Genomic DNA, 18,322 nt, shown 5'->3' on the forward strand with positions numbered 1-18,322 from the left:
ATATACCCAGGAAGGAGTACTGACAGTAGTGCCAATGCACCACCTGCTCGTTTTTTAAATTTTTATTTTCCAACACTTGCTACGTTGTAAAGTAGCCAAATCAAAAACTCTATCCCTGAGGTTACTTCATTCCGGCTAAAGAAAGGGTCATTTGGCAAAGTGACATTTCCCTAAGGTTCGTTATAGTTCCTGCTTTTCACTGGGAAACTCTGTGTGGTATAATCTGGTTCGTTTTATGTATTAGAAAGCCTAGAGTCTGAACCTTTTTACTGTTCCTGGTCACAAATGCCCCACTTCATGGTAGCGTGATAAGCAGCTATTACAGTTACTTCTATGGTTGCATCTACCCGCAGAAGGGAAAAGCACTTTCCTTAAAAGATGTCAACACCCAGATTCTTTGAAAAGTTTACCTTGTTGTAAGTGTAGGGTGTTGGTGAGGTAGGGATAATACCAGATTTCTCTTTCTGATGTCGTCTTTGTGCCTCTAGTACCTGTTGCAGGGAGACAAAAACAAGAATCCACATTAGAAATTACAGCACAAATCTAAATCACATGCCTATAGTTAAAGCTGCCTGACACTTTCCATTGTATGACCCTATTTTCAGCTGCTTAAAACTTTGCCAAACAAACAGTTCAGGCTGAAATTTTCCCTGCCACGTATCTGCCTGAGGCTGAATTTTTTGGGAAAGTTTCAGCTAAAATGGTTTGGCCACTTCTGAGAATGAGGTTAGCAAAACAATGAAGTTAGAGAATGAAGGTTAGATGTTTAGCTAATGTTACAAAAAAAATCCTTCCAACTCTTTGTTGGCAAGCTCTAGTACCTCCAGCAGTGGGTGTTGCCCTGGAGTCAGGGATGTGCCCTTTTTTTGCTATCCCTGTGAAAATTTGCCAAAATTTGATCAAGTTATAAGCCTCCAAAAAATCTGCTCCTTAGAGACTGGGCAGAGTTGAACAGTTAAATTTTCCAAAGAGTCCATTTTCACTAAGTGTGCTCCAGCCCCTCACATGTCTGTATGCTATGGGGAATACGCATGCACCATCCCATCGAATGAGTGAACATGCTCCCTCATGGGGCTGCAGGGGCTCAGCAGGACTTTCCCTACAGTGGCTGCTCCTGGCTTTCAGAGGCTGCTGTGATGCCAGGCACCATAACAGAGCAGGAAGACTGCCTCTGCTGTGCTCTCAACACTCACCCTACTGGTACCCAGGCAGCAAGGAGGAGGAGGAGGAATTAATCTGACTTGGCTGCAGAGAACTGAGGAAAGGAGGGGGAAGGGATCATATAATTAAAGACAGCGTACGTGCACCAAGGGGCCATATGAAGGATGCATGGAGCACTTGATTTCTGGCATTTCCTAACTTCTGAGCACTTGGCTTTGCAACTTACTGTTCTTGTAATGTAGCTTTTTAAAGTGTAGTTTAATAAAAGTTTGCACTGGGGCAAGGAGTACAACAGGCATCCCCAGATCACCTGTGTTAACACAACCAGAGCTCACTTTGAGACCCTGAGTCTCAACACAGATGCAACAATAGGTTTCTGCCCGATTTACAGATGAGCCTCCCCTTGAGATCAAAATCCAAGATTTAAAATACAGACTAATACCATTTTACTTGGAAAACTACAACACAGAAAGGCTAACTGATTGATTTAACCACGGACATGCAGCAAGGCAGCGTCCACGCCAGAAACGACCTCTAGACCCTCATCTCACAGTCCCCTGCTGTAGCCAGTAGATTGCAGTGGTGTAAAGCAATAGGCAGTCTGTTTTGAAAGGCTATCCACACTATCCATTTATTAATGAATCCCACCCAAGAGTCCCTAAGTAGTCTCTAGAAAGGGGTATTAGACTGGCATGCGTACAGAGGTGTGGCCAATAAATACTGCATGCATTGTCCTTTCAGTTATAGAGAAATAATCATTCATTACCTGAGGTGCTACATAGTATGGAGTGAACTGGGGTGTCATCAAGTCACCTTGGTCTATCTTGGCAAATCCAAAGTCGCACAACTTAACTGGAGCGTCCTGAAACAAGCAGCAGGAGGGATTTTATTATGGAATCTTGTGGTATTTTAATTTCTTTTACTTTACAGTATAGCGTTCTTCCTTCCCTCTTGCATTCGACTCTCATCTCATTCCTGCCATGGCTTACTCCTCTTTTTCAGCTATTTCCTTCCCACTGCCACAAGGCTGCTATTCCGGTGTCATGAACTGATTTACTTGAGCAATGAATACCCTTTGTGCTCCACGCTGCTCTCAGAAACTCAAAGTATATCCCACCCCCTTGTCTGCAAGGTCCTACCCGCAAACTGTGGTGGTTCCTTTGTATATGCAGAGTGGGTGGGGAGTAGGGAGGGATGTGATGGGCCATCAACAGTGGTTCCACACTATATGGACCCTCTAGTCCAGGGGTGGCCAAACCTACAGGCCCTCTGAGCCACATACAATAATCTTCATAACTTTTAGAGCCGGGCGCACCTGCTGGGACTCGGGGCTTCTGCCCTGTGGGGCTCACCGGTCGGGGCTCGGGGCTTCGCCCTGCAGCAGGATGGTGGGACTTGAGGCTTCTGCCCCATGGGAGGTGTCTGACAAGGCTCAGGGCCCCAGCAGGCACACCCCACGGGCCAGAAGCCCCGAGTTCCCCTCCCCGCCAATCTGTGAGGGGGGTTGGGGGTGGGGGCCTCCAGGAGCCGCACTTTAACTGTAAAAGAGCCGCGTGTGGCTCGTGAGCCACAGTTTGGCCACCCCTGCTCTAGTCAAAACACCCGTACTGTGTATATTTGCAAGTGTGTGTTGGGGGTGGGAGGGTTGAGATGCAGTGACTAAGGTAATAAAAACAGAGTAGGAAGGATTCTGTCCCATCTAAACCCTTGAAAAGATTCCTTATGTAAGGTCCATTTATCGTGTTTTCGTGCCTAGGCACAGGATTTGGCCCTAAATAAGATTTCTTTGGTGCGGACAGTTTCTGTTCTGAGGAAATCACAATCTGATTACCCTGGGGGCACTGAGAAGGAGCACATGACTGACTCCTTTGGATTCCTATCACCAAAAGATTGGGCTGATCTCACTGCACAATGACCTCTCTTTGTAAAGCACGGTGAGAACTAACGATGAAACGCACTATATAGGAACTAGTATTCTTATTATTTTCCACTTTTCTGAGCATCATCTTTGATCATGTTATAAAATTCACCAAGAAAGAAAGAAAACTAAGTCCCCATCTTACCAAAGAGTTATCCTTGAAGAGGAGATTCTCAGGCTTGAGGTCTCTGTGTGCAATGTTTAATGTGTGACAGTGCTGCAAAGCCAAAGCTATCTGAAAAAGGGCACAATAAATCAACTACGGTTATAGAACTTCTTCCTTTGCCTTGACAGTATTTTTGCACTTTTGCAGAGACACTGTAACATCATTTAGGCCCCAAATGTTTTTAGAGAGAAGTTAAATATTTAACGAAAGCCAATTTCAGATTCAGACATTCCTGTGCAGCGCTGGAAACCCAAACAGCACACTGCACTAATGCATGGAAATCAGGAAGTGAAACTGCCTAGAAGTAGACACACTGACCAGTCTGTTCAATTTACATTTCATTAAGCTTAGACAAAAGGAAAACAAACTGCATAAATTCTGATTTTCTTTTAATTACGTTAATAAGTCAGAGCAGTACAGTATTACTAACCCAGGTATGTAATGCATTTTCAGTACTGAGGTTTTACCATGACAGTGTCCCTTTCTTTTCTGTACTTGGTCAGCAGTGTCACTAACATGTTTGCAGGTACTCAAGTGATTCCATTCTGCTTAACTTTCAACAGTGAAGTTCTTATTTCAGGACTTCAGCTATGAAGGTTGATTGCAGCCAACATTTTCTTTCTTTCATTACTTAAGAGCTAACATTCAGGCAACTTTATTCTTTAACACATTAATGGACAGTCTACATTTCACCTGTTCCATGTGACACACAAAACTACTACTAGTCCTTCCAAGGTAAGGGGATGATAGTTTTACACTGCTGCAATTGTTTAGAAACTTGTTACCTAGTCTTAAGACTCCACAGATTGTTCATGTGAAGGTGTAATTCATTTAAACAATGAAAAGAAATAAAATGTTTACATAACATCATTGAAACAAAACAAAATTAAGGCCCAGTCAAGCAGTCCTTATTTGGGGAGAATTCATTGATTTCAGTGGGACTTCGGCCCAAGCAGGGTCTCAGGATAGGGTGATGAATGCTTAAAAAAATAGTGCAATGAGAGCTTTAATGCTAACTTAACCCAGAAGCAAATACAAAAGCTTAAATGTGTGTTCTCAGGTAAGCTGTGTGTCAAGGCTTCATTAACTGGGCACACAGGGTTAAAATTCTCTAACTGCAGATATTATTCAGGAAACGCCAGACACAAGAATAACATTTTAAAGTCGTTTCTAAAACCCTAGTCTTGCAAACACTAATGCACTCAGTGGTCTCATTGAAATCAATGGATTTCATACATGCATGGTTGTAGGACTGGGACCTGAATGAGCTGAATTCTGTCCATGTGATTTAAAAAAAAAAAAAAGGAGTTAAATAAACAAAGATACTTTTGACGAGTTCTTCCTGGAGACTCCCTTGTTCAGAAAGTGTGCTGTCTTTTAAAACCAAACTTCATAAAACACTAGTAAATTTACTGCGGAGAACAATCCTGCACTTCTCATCTAATTTCTATGCTGGTCCATTGCACAGAATGGAAAGCCAGAAAGGTCATTGCAATTAATGAGAAACTTCATGAGAAACAACTTACAAAACGTAAGACAGTGGTTTTCAACCCATGGTCTGTGGATCCCTGGGTTCTGCAGACTATGTCTAAGATTTCCAAAGGGGTCCAATACCTCCATTTGAAATGTTTTAGGGGTTCGCAAATGAAAAAAGGTTGAAAGCCACTGACATAAGGTATTTTATAGAAAATTAAATTGGAAAGAACAGAATTTGCTCCATCCCCTCCAAATCTCCCCTCTGCCTCCCCCTCAAAAAACAGCAGCCAGCATAGTCTGCCTAATACACTGGAAGCACAATCATGACATCAAGAAATCACTATGCAACCATATCAACAGTTTAAAGAGCCAAACACACTATGGAAACCTTAAACAGAATTCTATTTAGAAACAATGATGTATCCCTGTCTGCTCTTTCTTTTTAAATCCACTATGGTCATTTTCAGGGGACCAGGATATTTGTAGCTTAGAGTTTTCATTGAATCTTGCTCTGCTTATCTCCCATCTCAATTCATGCATCTTCATTTTGGGATGTCATAATCCTCTCTGCAAGAACTAAGTGAGGGGGACTGTGTTCCCTATAGCCACATGCAGAGGGGCCCTTCAGCGCGTGGAAGGGCTCAAACACTTTTGCAGCAATATTCTCCTGCTGTGGCTCCTGGTAGAGGCCTTTCCTGTCCCACAGTGGTTCTCTGGAGGAACCACAGCCTAAAGCGATATTATTTTTTCTACAGCCCTCTGGTGAATCTGGGCTCTTCTGGGTGGCCCCCACAGCTCACACAGAAGGAACAATTCCCCTTTTTCCCCCCACCCCCAAGGAATGATGTGGGGAATTTCCCAAGGGGATCCTTGCAGAAATGCCATCCCACTGAGCCCCTTCTTCAAGCTTGACCACATCTGGCCCCTCTGATGGGAGATGAGCAGATGAACTGATAAGCAACAAAGCATTTGATGGATGCAAAAGTCCTTAGTAATACAAGCTGGGGAGATGCCAAGATACCACAGTGCTGAGTGCGTTATCGTTGACTAGAGAGAGAAGAGAAACATAGACGACATGTGCTATACATACTGGTAGACTTATCTTGGAATTCAATGGATTTTTAGGTCTTCCATGAGACATTAGCAGATCCTTAACACTTAGAGAGAACACTGGTATTTTCTAGACTTCGAGAAAAATGAATGCTTAGGGCATATATACATGGTATGGTATATTTGCTGTCTCCCATGGGCCAAGAGAAACACTACTAATTAGTAATTATAGCTGATATTTAGCAGTGGTTCCCAACCAGTAGTCCTGCGACCATCTGTTCCCCATGAAGACCCTTCCTGGTGGTCTCCTGAATGTAACACTTTGAGAACTGCAAAGCCAGGGACAGGGCAGGGAGACTATCCAGGAGGGGATCTCTCTCTTGTTAAGTGCTCAGCAGAATGAAGAAGTTGGAGAACCACTAATAAGAAGGACTTCAAAGGTATAAAGATCTCAACCCAGGAAGACTAGCAAAAAAAATTACAATTCTTCAGTTCTATCAAAACTTTGGTATTGTCAGATTATAACAAAGCAGGCAATGATCATTGGATCAGAACTGAGGGTTATTTTAGCTTCCTTTTTCCTTCCCCGCCCCCATGAAATTGTAACTATTTTAACCATTATTGTTCATGGTTTTGCTTATACATGGGAGTTAACTTGCCTGCTTTGTTACTTGGCTTGCTTGCTTCTCAGTAAAGTGCCGGTGCTGGCTGATTCTGTGAAATAGCTCTCCCCCTTCCATCATCTCCATTACAATTAGAAGCCGAGCCCTGTTTAAAAGCATTTCATTTCATTACATTAAAAAAATTGTCAAAATATAACAAAATTGCTAATCTAGTAATGAACATTTCACAGCTGGTGACGCAGGCCAAAAGAGAGAGTGTGTAATCGTCTCATACTCTTGTTCTGTCTACATTAGTTTAATAATTTTGGCTTTTACAGTGTCAAATACAGTTTCTTCTGGTCTCCTGCATAGTGCACTGAATAGTGCATTGTATTATCACATGGGAGACTACAGTTTGCACTTCACATTAGGCTCTCATGCTTTCCAACTGAAGCGAATGCATTTAGGGATTATTTATGTAGAGCTGTAGGTATTCACAGCAATTTACAAATGTGAAGCTGACAGCCATCTTTAAAGTTTTAGAGGCAGGGTACCATGTGTCTCCCGGTTTTAATTAAAGTTTTACTGTCAACCCCCCTGAGAACAAAAAGACAGAGGATGTCAGTCCTTTATTTTATATTAAAACAAAACTCTACCCACTCTTAAATTCTTTACACTTAACACCCAATTAGAAGCTAATATCAGTATTTTTCCCTGTCATATCAATAGTTGACAATAGCCCAGGTTCATGTTTTTTCTGCATCTATTTTAAGCTTGGCAACATTTTGACTGTTTGCAAGGCCAGAAATGTTATTTTTCAAATGCAATTCAATATACAGATTTATTATTTTTATTATTATTATTAACAACGCTGGCATTTCTGAACCTGCTGCTGGCCAGAAGTCACCAATCTCTTGCAAGGGATCTCATTTGTGAGCCTGCATGTAAAGGGAAAGTATCAGTGTCAGAGAGATAAAACTACAACTCCTACCCTGTTTTAATACAGGCTTGAAAATGGAAAGCTCCTCAAAGAATGCTGACTCTGAAGCTCTTATGTGCCAAACTAGTATTAAAACAGGACAGAAGCCTGTTTACTCTCAGACAATGTATGTGTCCCAAATTATGGTATTTTTCAACAAGATGATGGCTGGAAATATGCAGCAAAGAAATCAAACTTTAATCAAAAAATGAAGTTCAATGTATACAGTATCTGTCTATAAAGCCAGGGCACTGTGATGAGAAAAATGGGTGCAGCTTACTATGAAGTGTAGTATCTTGCCTGGAAACCCCAGCTGGAGGCTCCTTTCAGGTTCATTAATTATTATTAAAAAAAGTCTCCACTATACCTGGGCCTAAAAATGGAAAGCAAGCTGTGGGAATCAATCACCCTATGTAATCTTACCTTGGACTGGATTCATGAGGGAACTGCACACTGTTAGCATAAACGTCAATAATTTGAACAATATTTGGATGTGTTGCACACATCATGTGCAGACGTACCTTAAAGAGAAGGTAAGAAACGTTACTGTACACAATGGTGTGCATCAAACTCCTCCATCCCTCCCCATATCCCCAAGATTACAGGAGCCAATAAATCAAAATGATTTAACTGCTTCAATGTAAATTACCAAGGCTAAAAATGACATAGCCCATTCACTTATTTCAAAACAATGCCTAAAAGAATTGATATAATCAGCCAAGGAGACATTACACTCAAATAAGACAAAAAGACAATATTATCAATTTATTTACCTGTCAAGAATTGTTACAGTTTATGACATCAATGCTAATAAACCACTCAAAGTTCAATCTTTAGAAGATTTTTTTTTAAAGAAATGATCTTATTGTAACAGTAAGGATATGGCTTACAGTGACAAAAATCTGGAAGTTCACCAATAAAAGCTGAAACTCTATACCCTGCCTCCTTTTATGACCAGATGGAATAGTAATCATGATACGTAAAGTCACCTTCTATTCAGATATTCTGCCATACTGGAAGCTGACAAGTTTCAACCAGTTTTAAACCTCTTAGTTTGGAGGATCAAGCCAGGTCCTTGATGTTATTTTCATATAGCTTTTCCAGGCAATTTAATGAGAATTTGCTTTGTAGCAGGAAATGGAATTTGCATAAATCTTAAGCACAATTTCTTTCTCTCTTTTTTTTCTTTTTAGAGTGGGAAGCGTTAACATTTTAAACTATTGCTTGTAATTTTATGTAGATTGATACACTTTTCAATGTGAGAAGAAGGGAGAAGGAAACCGATGCTAGATGTGTAAAGAATGTGTGATATATATATTATTTTTAATTTAAGAATAAATGACATTTGAATGTACACTGATGAAATATTGCCTGAAACATCACATCTTTCATTCAACAAAATTCAAAAGAACATAAACAGTACGCAAAAATCATATAAACCTGCAATAGTCATCTTAAAGATCATACATTCCACATGGCTATTCCCATGTTATTGTCACTCACACTAATGTAATCACAAATTAAGCTAGTGTGCTCATCTAAGATCTCCTACACCAAATCAACCCTAAATCATTTAGAGTGCAACTTGAAGCATGTCTGACAGTTCTTACTTTAGAGGTAATTTAGCTTCCATACATCTCACTCCCAGCATTACTAAACTATTCATATTATGTTACATAATGGAGGGTGAGGAAGGCACTGTAAATTCATGCACCTTTCTGAATGGAACTTTCTGTGCATAAACAGCAGGTAACCATTGTGAATATAGCATGTCTAGCAAGACCACAAAAGTGTTCCCAGTAGAAACCAAACATACAGAGTTCAGAGGGTCAAAAGCACAGAGCACTGCCTAGCAAGCAGTACTGCAAAAAGCAAACCCTTCTTAACATATCTTAATGGAATCTGCCAATGGCTGACTGACTTTCTACCTTAGCTAATTCTTTTTAATACAAGTGGAATAATTTGCAAAACGGGAGAGATCTTGTACATTTCAATAATTATACAGGTTTTTTAAAAATGGACTATACCTCATTTCTAGCTTTTGGACGATCAAGAAGAATTTTCAGTGCAAACCGTTCTTGAGTAGATTTTTTCACGCAGACTCTGGTATTATAGCAATAAAATCATTCAGTCAGCAGGATTGTGAAAAAGATATTTTAATTAACTGATTTATAATTACTGGTATTAGCTCATGAAATGGGAGCTAAGATTAACATAGGCTATTTGTAATATACAGGGTGCTTGTTGAGAAACTAGACTAGAAAGCCTCAAAGGAATGACAAGTCATCACCATATTCCACAACAATCACAAGACATACTTGAAAAATGGACATTTTACACAGAATTTATTCTCCCAACAATACACAGCACATCTTGATTCAAGAGAAGGCAAGGACTGAAACTGGTAAATAGCTTTGCAGATCAGAAACAATATATTGTACATGTTAATTATTAAGTGAGTAGCTTTTGCTTAAAGACTCAGTGACAAATTAAACATCTGGAATGTAGAGTCTAATCAGCAATAATACATACAATGTTTCCAATGCAAAGCCATTGTTCTGACAAGGCCCCTGACCATGTTGAAAACAAGCACTTGTGCAATGTATATTTAATATTAATGATTGGACTGCTTCAGAGGGAAGGGTCTTAGGCCTATTTGGCAGCCATCAAATATAAACAAATAAAGAACAAAGGGACATTTCAAACTAGATGGGACAGAGTGATAGAAAATGTAAGAAATCATCCTTCCTGGACAGGGAAATAGATGAGATGGCCCAACTGGTCGTCTCCCTCTCAGTCTCCCAGTGATGGAGGCAGTGAAGTTTGTTTTCCAGGATTGTAATGAGGTATATTCTCCATCCTGGCACTAAACAGGTTAACTGGAGCTAGAACACTCAATTAAGAAACCTGGTTGCACCTGGAGGCGGGGCTAGGTCCAACAAGATGAAGCCCAGCTGGGTGGTGAGTATAAAGGGAGGAAGCCCAGGTAGGAAGGGTGATTTGTCAGTCCATCTCTGGTTGTTAGAGAGTGAAGAATGGCCTAGAGAGAGGCAGAGGGAACACTAGGGGAAAGGGCCTGAAGAAAAGCTAAGGTAGAGAGAATTCCAGGAAGCAGCAAGAGTCAAAGGGAACAAACCTTAGCTACTCACCATGGAGTCTCTAAATTGGCACCTAGAGGAGAGGGAGGCCCTGGGTTCCCCTACCCACCACTGGGAAAGGTGGTATGGGAACATCCTGACACAATGCAGGGAGGACTGTTGCATTTGGAGCTAGACCTTCAGGTTAAAGAATCTGTAGAGGAGGGAGTCAGGCTAGGGGCAAGGAGTTATGTCTGAGTTTAGTTTACTGGACTTGGGAGGGGGGACTAAATGTAACCTTGCCATGCGGCTGAGCCATGAGAAGAAGCAAGCCCCCGCAGGACAAGAACGCCTGTCAGCGGAGGGGCAGTCGATGAGACCCAGCCCTGAGGGGGCATTCCAGCAGTGAGTCAAAAGGACAGAAGCACAAACGTCTGTTCTGGGGTTTCAGGCAGACAGAGACTCTTCATGGTGCTTCACAGGCAGCACCAATTCTTGCATGTCAGTGATAAGACTATTAATGACCCAGTTAGTTCTGGTAACAGATACTGGACTAGTTACAGTATCTGAATTGGCTTCACATAAGCTGAAAAAAGAGCTGGTAAAATTATTCAGCACTAGATGCCTTTTCGCTAACCAACTGACAATACTATTGATAGGCGTGGTGCCCTCTGCATTGTATGGACAGTGTTTTATAAAGAGAAATAGATGCTGGAACAGGGTTTTCTATGAGCATCTTGCCCAAGCACAAACTATTCCTAGTTTGTTTTACAAATAGAATGGTGGATGATGGGGCAAAATGAGAGAGATGAGATGAGATGAAGGATTTTTACTTTTATTTCAAACATTCCCAATAGTGGCAGAGTACACGAGTCACATACATGCGCCATGTACACGGTACCTTACATCCGAGTCAAGAACTTGTTACTACACACAAACTATTCCTATTTCCTTATAACTAAATGAGAGGAACTTTTCAAGAGTTACACATCTTTCTACTATTAACACAGTTAAAATATATACTCCCTACTTTACTTTGCTGCTAACATGACAATTTGATGGCATACACAAATCAGCAGGTATACTGTCTTACCTAACTGGACCACTGATTCCAGCTCCCAGCTTCTGAGTCCAGTTAATGCTGTACTCCTCTAAAATGGAGGTTTCCTAGGCAAAAAGGAAAAAAATTACTACAACCTTTCTGAAAAGCATATATCTGCAGACCAGATTTGAAAGAGACAAATCAATGGGGAAAATATGCTTTTATTTCACTTTACCAAGGAAAGTTACACACCCATACAAATACTAGCATAACAACATGGTGCTATAGTGTAAAATGTTTTCTGTGCTTCTATGGCAGTTTGCTAAAGCTGGTCATGCAGCATTCTGAATGGGGTAACCATCAATTGATAGACGGGGCCTGGGAAATAATAATATGCAAAGACTATCTTGCTTCTGAGTTCTGCCTTACCCCTTCTCCCTCCCAAAAAATAAACCGTGGATGAATAATATTTTTAAATTTGAATTTACTCTTTGGTCCTGTCCACATTAGCATCTTGCTAAAGAACTGAGGTTTCCAGTCTTTGGATCCTTACATTGCAAATTAAGCACAGCAGAGGCCAGTGCTAAAAACTTTGATCTTGTTTGTTAAGGAACCACACTCATGATAACCATTTTTTCCTCCGATTTGCACAAACAAGACCAAACTGTACTATATGCCTCAGGAACTATTGTACTTAAACATGTTCCTTCAACATTACATCGTTTGTTGTATATGTAGGGGGCCTTAGCATAGACAGAGTTTTGGCTAAAACTTCTACCACTGCTGTTAAAGGCAATGCCACCGGAGAAGAGTATAGATTTATACATGCTAGCTGTTAATACAGTTCCAGGGAAATATATATTCCATATTGTTCCTGATGCTATTCCTCTCAGGAAGTAATTTATATAAGTTTGTTTTCTGGCTTGCTATAAGGAACACAGGAAGTAGGGATCGACAGGGCAAGGGAAAGATTAAACAGGAGAAAAAAGTTAAGAGGATGCAGCGAACAGAATAAACTGTTTGCCAAGTGACTATTTTGACTAGTCTTTCCTATATATTTTCTGTCAGACTAAGTAGTACAATAGTGACCAAAGCTGGGGTCTGAGCTCTCTTTCTGCTCCTCATCCTTCCCTCACTCTGCAAGATCTGTACTGGTCATTTTCTGGAATGTGTGACAACTAATTGCATATTTAAGCATTTGTGTGCTCAGAGCTGTATACAGAGAAAGTCATCCTCTAGATAAAGGAGTGGATCATCAAAGTAAAATAGATGTTCAGATATATTACTGACAGGCTGAAGAGGCAAAACTCAAATGGTCAGTCTTTTTAAATTAAATTAATTTAAAAGACCCCCCGTATACACTGCAGTTGGTGGGTTAATGTTGAACAGCCTCCCAGAAAATGTGGTATTTTAAGCAGGATTTGAAAAGGACTGAATCCCATGTAAGGATAAGGGAACAGGTCCCAGGGTAAAGGGGAGACATGAATCTAAAATTCTATTGTAAGCTGTCTAAGACGGGGAGCTTGCCTCTCTATATGACCTGCAGAGTGCTTAGTAAAGTTGGGTGCTAATAATAAATGAGTGGCATGAACAAAGGTACAAAGGCAAAATTTTAAGCATCTTTCACATGTAGCAGTTATACCTCCTTAGAGAAAATAGGAGAAAATTAGAGCAGGTGCCTACTACTTGGCTTACTGTTTTCAAGTAATAACACTGACAAAGTGTAGTTCTCTTATCAATTTAAGTGATCTTAGAAAGTCATATAAAAGAACAGATTTATCCCAGTATTTTATTCTTTGATCAGTTATTTGTATAATGAAGAGTGCAGGCTGTTGGAAAAAATTGCCTTTGCAGTCTAAAAAGATATTCAAGTATAGACAGGGTCTCTTTGAACAATGGCTCACACATTACTCTACATCTCCTCAGCACCTCCCCTGCCCAAACAGAATGGCAAACAATATTCATGGCTTCTATAAGACCATCCAAGGAATAACTTGGAATTTCCTTGATGCAAGGAGGAATTCAAAACCCTCCCTCAGAGAAGCCCAGCAAGACAGCGGTCTCTTCCTGCCTTATATAGGACAAAGAGACCAGAGAGGAGAAAGGTACAGGCTAAAGCAATGCTTTTTAAAGCTTTAATGCTATTTTAAAGCTTCTGAAATGAACCTATAGATTCTCTAGAGAAACTGAAGAAAGTCTTTTTTTTGGGGGGGGTGGGGTGGAGGAAATAGCTTCTGAAGGGCTGAGACAGCACCTATAGATGCAGGTACCAAAGGGAGCTAGCTCTCCAGCTGGACAGGCCTGGCAACTTGGAGTAGCAGTGTAGTGAAGCAGTGAACTTGTAAAGTGACGGGCAGGTCAGCTGGAACTAATTTGTGGATGCTCAGAATGTAAGTGCTTCAGCTGCTACTAGTGAAGGGATTTTAAATGTGCTAAGTTGTACCTTAACATTGCTTCAAACACTCATGCTTGTTATGCAAAGAGGGTGCATGGAGCATTATGCTGAAGTTCTCACCTATATCTGTGGGATTTTTAAGCCTTTTATTGTTTTGGGCTTAAGGATGAACTAAGCCTGCTTCCTGGGGTTCACTCTCATTGCCATGTATTTCCCGCAACCTCCCTCTATCAGTTACAGTTCCACTGGTAAAGAGTTCAACTTCCATTCAATAAGCAGAGGGCACTTAAAAACAGTGGCATGGGCACTCATGCCACACATCTCCTATCCAGGCTCCAACAGCCCAGCAAGTGAGTGGCAGGGTCTCAGCTAACCAACTAAGCTCTTCCTGGGCACAAGGTGAAGGCATGTATCAACTCTTTGGGGGAAAAGTCTTGCAAGTTTGTTTTCCCAACACTTTCCACCTAGATCCAGTGAAAAATTGTAGAGAGGGATTTTAAAAAGAACCATTCATATTCAACATCAAAATCAATTAAACATTTTATTTGGAGTAATTAATGCCTGATCTTCAAAACATTAGTGGATTTGCATTGCTCAAATGTACTTTCCAACTTCTGCTAGTTCATGCTGGCACAGTGATCTACGCTCTCCCAACTTCTGTTGCAGAACTTGAACCAATGGGCATGAAAACAATAAACTTTAATAATCACGTTTGATTGATGATAAATGGGAAGTTCAACCTCACGCTTTAATGAAGGATTGAATTATATTTTGAATTGATATAATGCCTTTTATCCCAAAGGATCACACAATATCCACTGCTAACTAGCTATCCTGACAATAGCAGCCAGGTAGATGGCTGGCAGATACCACAGTACACACCATGGGGTTGTGGATTTTTAAACCAAGGACATCTAGGCAAACACTTACTCTTACAAACTGTGCCACAGGATTGTAGTGCCTATGCAAGTCAGACAGATGGATGCTCACTTTTGGACAACTACAGCACTGTACTCAGTCTATTACCTCAGGAATGATGTACCCTGTTAGTATTTGACTGTGTTGTTTCAGAGGTGGATGGGTATTCCCAACCTGATGCTCAGACCAAAGTGCCATGCTAGCATTGTTAAAAAGCAAGATCCATCATCACATTTTCAAATAAATCTAGACTCCAATGTTACAAGATTATACATAAATTTAAATAGCTCACATTTTCTTATATGTGCCCTATAAGAAACCCTTCAGGTCTTGAAAGGATGGTGGGAGGTTGAGGAGAGGAAACTTGAAATGCTTTTTTCCCCAGGTACCACTTGTATTTAATTCTGGTGCCTTTCTGGAATTTCTGTTTTATCCTTGTGGCTTCATTAGCAAAAGTAGTACTTATCTAGGATTATGAAGTGCTATCTAATTATGAGTCAGGAAGGGATTCTAACACATTTATGAAGGCCTTACAGCTGGCAGTAGTGAACTTTTGATGCAAGACCAAAACATTGCAGAAATCCTCTAGTACATTTTTATTGTTCTTTTCTCTCACTGACTTTCACTATTTTCTTCAGGAAATCAACTCAGGCAGTGACAACTTCCTATTGAATCCTAAGTTCTTACAATAATTCTTGCTGTGCAAAGCTAAGTCTGTTTTGTGCCCTCCCCTCTCCCAAAAACCAGATGTCACACATGCCAAAGTCGTTTTCATAAAGAGCAGTATTTTCTTTTAAAGTGGACAAATTACCTGCATATCAATTTGAGGAGTGAAACTACAAAACTGTCTGGGTAAATTTGGTCCACTACAAGGCAAAAGACTTCAGGGTGTTGCTCCTGCAATCAGTGGGATGCAGGTGCAAGTTTTTATACTCAACATAGTATCAGAGTGCCTACATATTTATTACCCTAACAGCACTCAAACCAATGATCGGCCAATAACCATAGCACAGAGCTATTCTGCCAGCTGGTTAAATTTCCATTGCCAAATTTAACAGCACTGTAATTAAAGTAATATTCAAATATTTTAGCTCTTTATTCGCAGCATCAAAGGACACAGATGGCTGAAGTTTGTTTTCAGAGAGACAGCATGTGTGAAAGAATATGTTGGTGGAAGGAATAAGATTTGTAAGAGGGAGCTCAGATTTATCATCCCCCAGATACGTGAGACATCTGAGTGAAACAAGATCAGCCAGGTTCTCCCCTCCTCCTCCCCCTGAAAAAAAAAACTGAACAAAAATTTGTGGCCCCTGTAGAGACTGCAGCCAGCACTATGGGTGACTCGCCTCGCCCCCCCCCCATACACATCCCAAGAGATTTTTGGGGATGGGGTCCAAGCCCCCAAAGCGAAAGAGGTGAGCTGTTTTAGGGGGCTGAAGACCCCGAGCGGAAAGGCAGGGGGGGAGGAGAAGAGGGATTTGCTGGGGGGTCCCCGAGCTCCGGCGCCTCCTTCCTACCTTAATCATTTTATCCATTTCGTGATCCTCCGACATCCTCCCCCACGGGGCCCCGAGCTGAGCGGGGAGGGGAGGCGGGGGATCCCGCCTGCCGGTCCCCAGGGAGAGAGGAAAGGAGGCCGTGGGAGCAGGGCAGGGACCCGGGGCCGCTGCGCGGTGGGGCAGCTTGGAGGACACGGGAAGGGGGGGGAGCCGGAGGGAGGCCGGCCAGCTGGATGAGGGGAGGGGGAGCCGGGCCGCGCCCGCACTAGGCAACGGGCAGCCCCCGAGGAGCCTTTGTGCCGCTGCGCCGCCTCATCCCCGCGCGGCCGGGTCGGTGGTTCGGGAGGGGGCGCTGGGAGGGGCCGGGAGGCGTCTCTGCGCGGGCACAGGGGGCCCCGGAGGCTGGCGCTTAACCCGGTAATCGCCGCAGCCGACACTCCGCTACGGCCAGCGCTGCCTGGGAGCCAGACATTGCCGGGGTCCTGGTGAGGGACAGCCCCGCCAGGCTGCGCGCCGCACGGAGTCACCCGGTGCGCTACCCACGCTAACGCAGCTCGGGGGCCCGCACCCGCCGCTAACTCCCCACGCCACTAGGAGGATTTTAGAAGCCACCTCTGCGGCGATTATATAATCAACAGGCGCCCGCATTCCCCGTCTAAGAAGGCGACGCCGCCACCAAGGACCCCTTAGAGGGCCTTCGACCTCTGAGGCGCGCACTGATGACGTAAGGGATATGGGGCAGATTAGGCCAGACAATAGGGGGAAGAGGCGGAGCGAGAAACCAGGACCCCCCCGTAGCTCCGCCCTAGAGACAGCTAGGACCCGCCCACTGCGCGAAAATGTCCCGAAAGAGACTGCACCAGCGAGATGGGTCATGGCGGGACAGTCCCGCCCGAGATCTCGCGAGATTTCAGGCCAACGAACACCTAAGCGCGGGCCGTGCTGAACCTGAAGCGCCATTTTGCGCTGCGGCCGCGCCGGGAGGGAGCAGGGAGGAGGCATTAGCCTGCTAACGGGGGGGCGGGTCGCTGTAGCCGCCGTGCCGGCTCGTCCGTGGGGCTCGGCCCGCTCCATGTGAGGCCCGAGGGGCGGAGGCGAGACCCCCCCCGAGCCTGGGTCGTGGCGGGGGGACTGGCGGGGACGGGGCTTTATTCAGGGAAGTACCGCGCTGAGGCAGGGACCCGCGGCCGCCCTGGGGGAGCCCGGCCGCGCTTCTCTGCGCCCGGGCTGAAAGTGCCTCCCTCGCTGGGGCGGTGTGAGGCGCTCGGCGCCCGGGCTAACGGGGGCCCTGGCAGTTCTGCGGCAGCTGAGCCAGGGGCCCGGCCCCCAGGCCAACGCCGGGCAGCGGTGACGTTATTTGGGCCCTGTCGCCTTCTGGTTCTGCACCATGGCAGCCGCTAAAAAGCCTGAGCTCGCTGCAGGGGCCTTGGGCTCGGGCCCTGGCCAGCCCTGCAGCATGTGTCAGCACTGACTAACAGCGGCATGATCGGCACGCAGGTGCCCTTAGCGAACGGGAAACAAGGTGTATATGTGTAATCTCTTGAGACTAAGCTTCAGTTAAACAGCAACAGCTGTGGGGGTGACAGTCATAGGTGAAAACTTCCACGATAATGGAAAAGCTTAGTGTCCTAGAGGTGGCAACCTAATCCCATTCACCTGCAAGTGTCTCTTCTCTCCCCCCCAGCCATTTTAAAAGGGGGGGAAAATCATCCATTTGGCTCAGGCAAGAAGCTACATCACAAAGGTTATACTATCAGAGGGGTAGCCGTGTTAGTCTGGTTCTGTAGAAGCAGCAAAGAATCCTGTGGCACCTTATAGACTAACAGATGTTTTTGCAGCATGAGCTTTCGTGGGTATAAGGTGCCAAAGGTTATACTGTTACATCCAGTTTGAAGTAGCAATCTTCTCTGCCACTGGAAAAAGCTTATCTAGGTAATGAAAGTATGACGTTTTTCCTCTTTTAGAGCACTGTTTAATGCAAGGATAGCGCTGTTACCCGTACAAAGTAAAGGTAATATTTCTGCAGGGAACTCCGAATT

General features: G+C 43.3%; 1 protein-coding gene and 1 long non-coding RNA gene across 7 annotated transcripts in view; one reads left to right on the forward strand and one right to left on the reverse strand.

Annotated features, from left to right (window-relative positions):
* Window positions 1–16,946, reverse strand: part of MAPKAPK5 (MAPK activated protein kinase 5) — a 28,940-nt gene extending 11,994 nt beyond the window's left edge. The window contains exons 1-8 of one of the 6 annotated variants that reach the window (XM_044990239.1): window positions 16,896–16,946; window positions 11,523–11,596; window positions 9,380–9,455; window positions 7,776–7,873; window positions 6,431–6,539; window positions 3,225–3,314; window positions 1,928–2,023; window positions 411–491 (exon numbers count right to left, since the gene is read on the reverse strand). In XM_044990239.1, coding sequence (XP_044846174.1) covers window positions 411–491; window positions 1,928–2,023; window positions 3,225–3,314; window positions 6,431–6,539; window positions 7,776–7,873; window positions 9,380–9,455; window positions 11,523–11,596; window positions 16,896–16,931 — 660 coding nt within the window. In that variant the 5' untranslated portion in view covers window positions 16,932–16,946. The other 5 variants (XM_044990238.1, XM_044990240.1, XM_044990242.1 and 2 more) reach the window with 5 other exon arrangements.
* A 592-nt stretch (window positions 16,947–17,538) lies between these two features.
* LOC123350953 lies at window positions 17,539–18,313 on the forward strand. Its single transcript, XR_006573883.1, has 2 exons — window positions 17,539–18,027; window positions 18,153–18,313. It is a non-coding gene; the product is annotated as an uncharacterized LOC123350953 (long non-coding RNA).
* The last annotated feature ends 9 nt before the right edge of the window (window positions 18,314–18,322 follow it).

Source organism: Mauremys mutica, chromosome 16, assembly GCF_020497125.1.
Source record: "Mauremys mutica isolate MM-2020 ecotype Southern chromosome 16, ASM2049712v1, whole genome shotgun sequence".
NCBI classification, from domain to species: Eukaryota; Metazoa; Chordata; order Testudines; family Geoemydidae; genus Mauremys; species Mauremys mutica.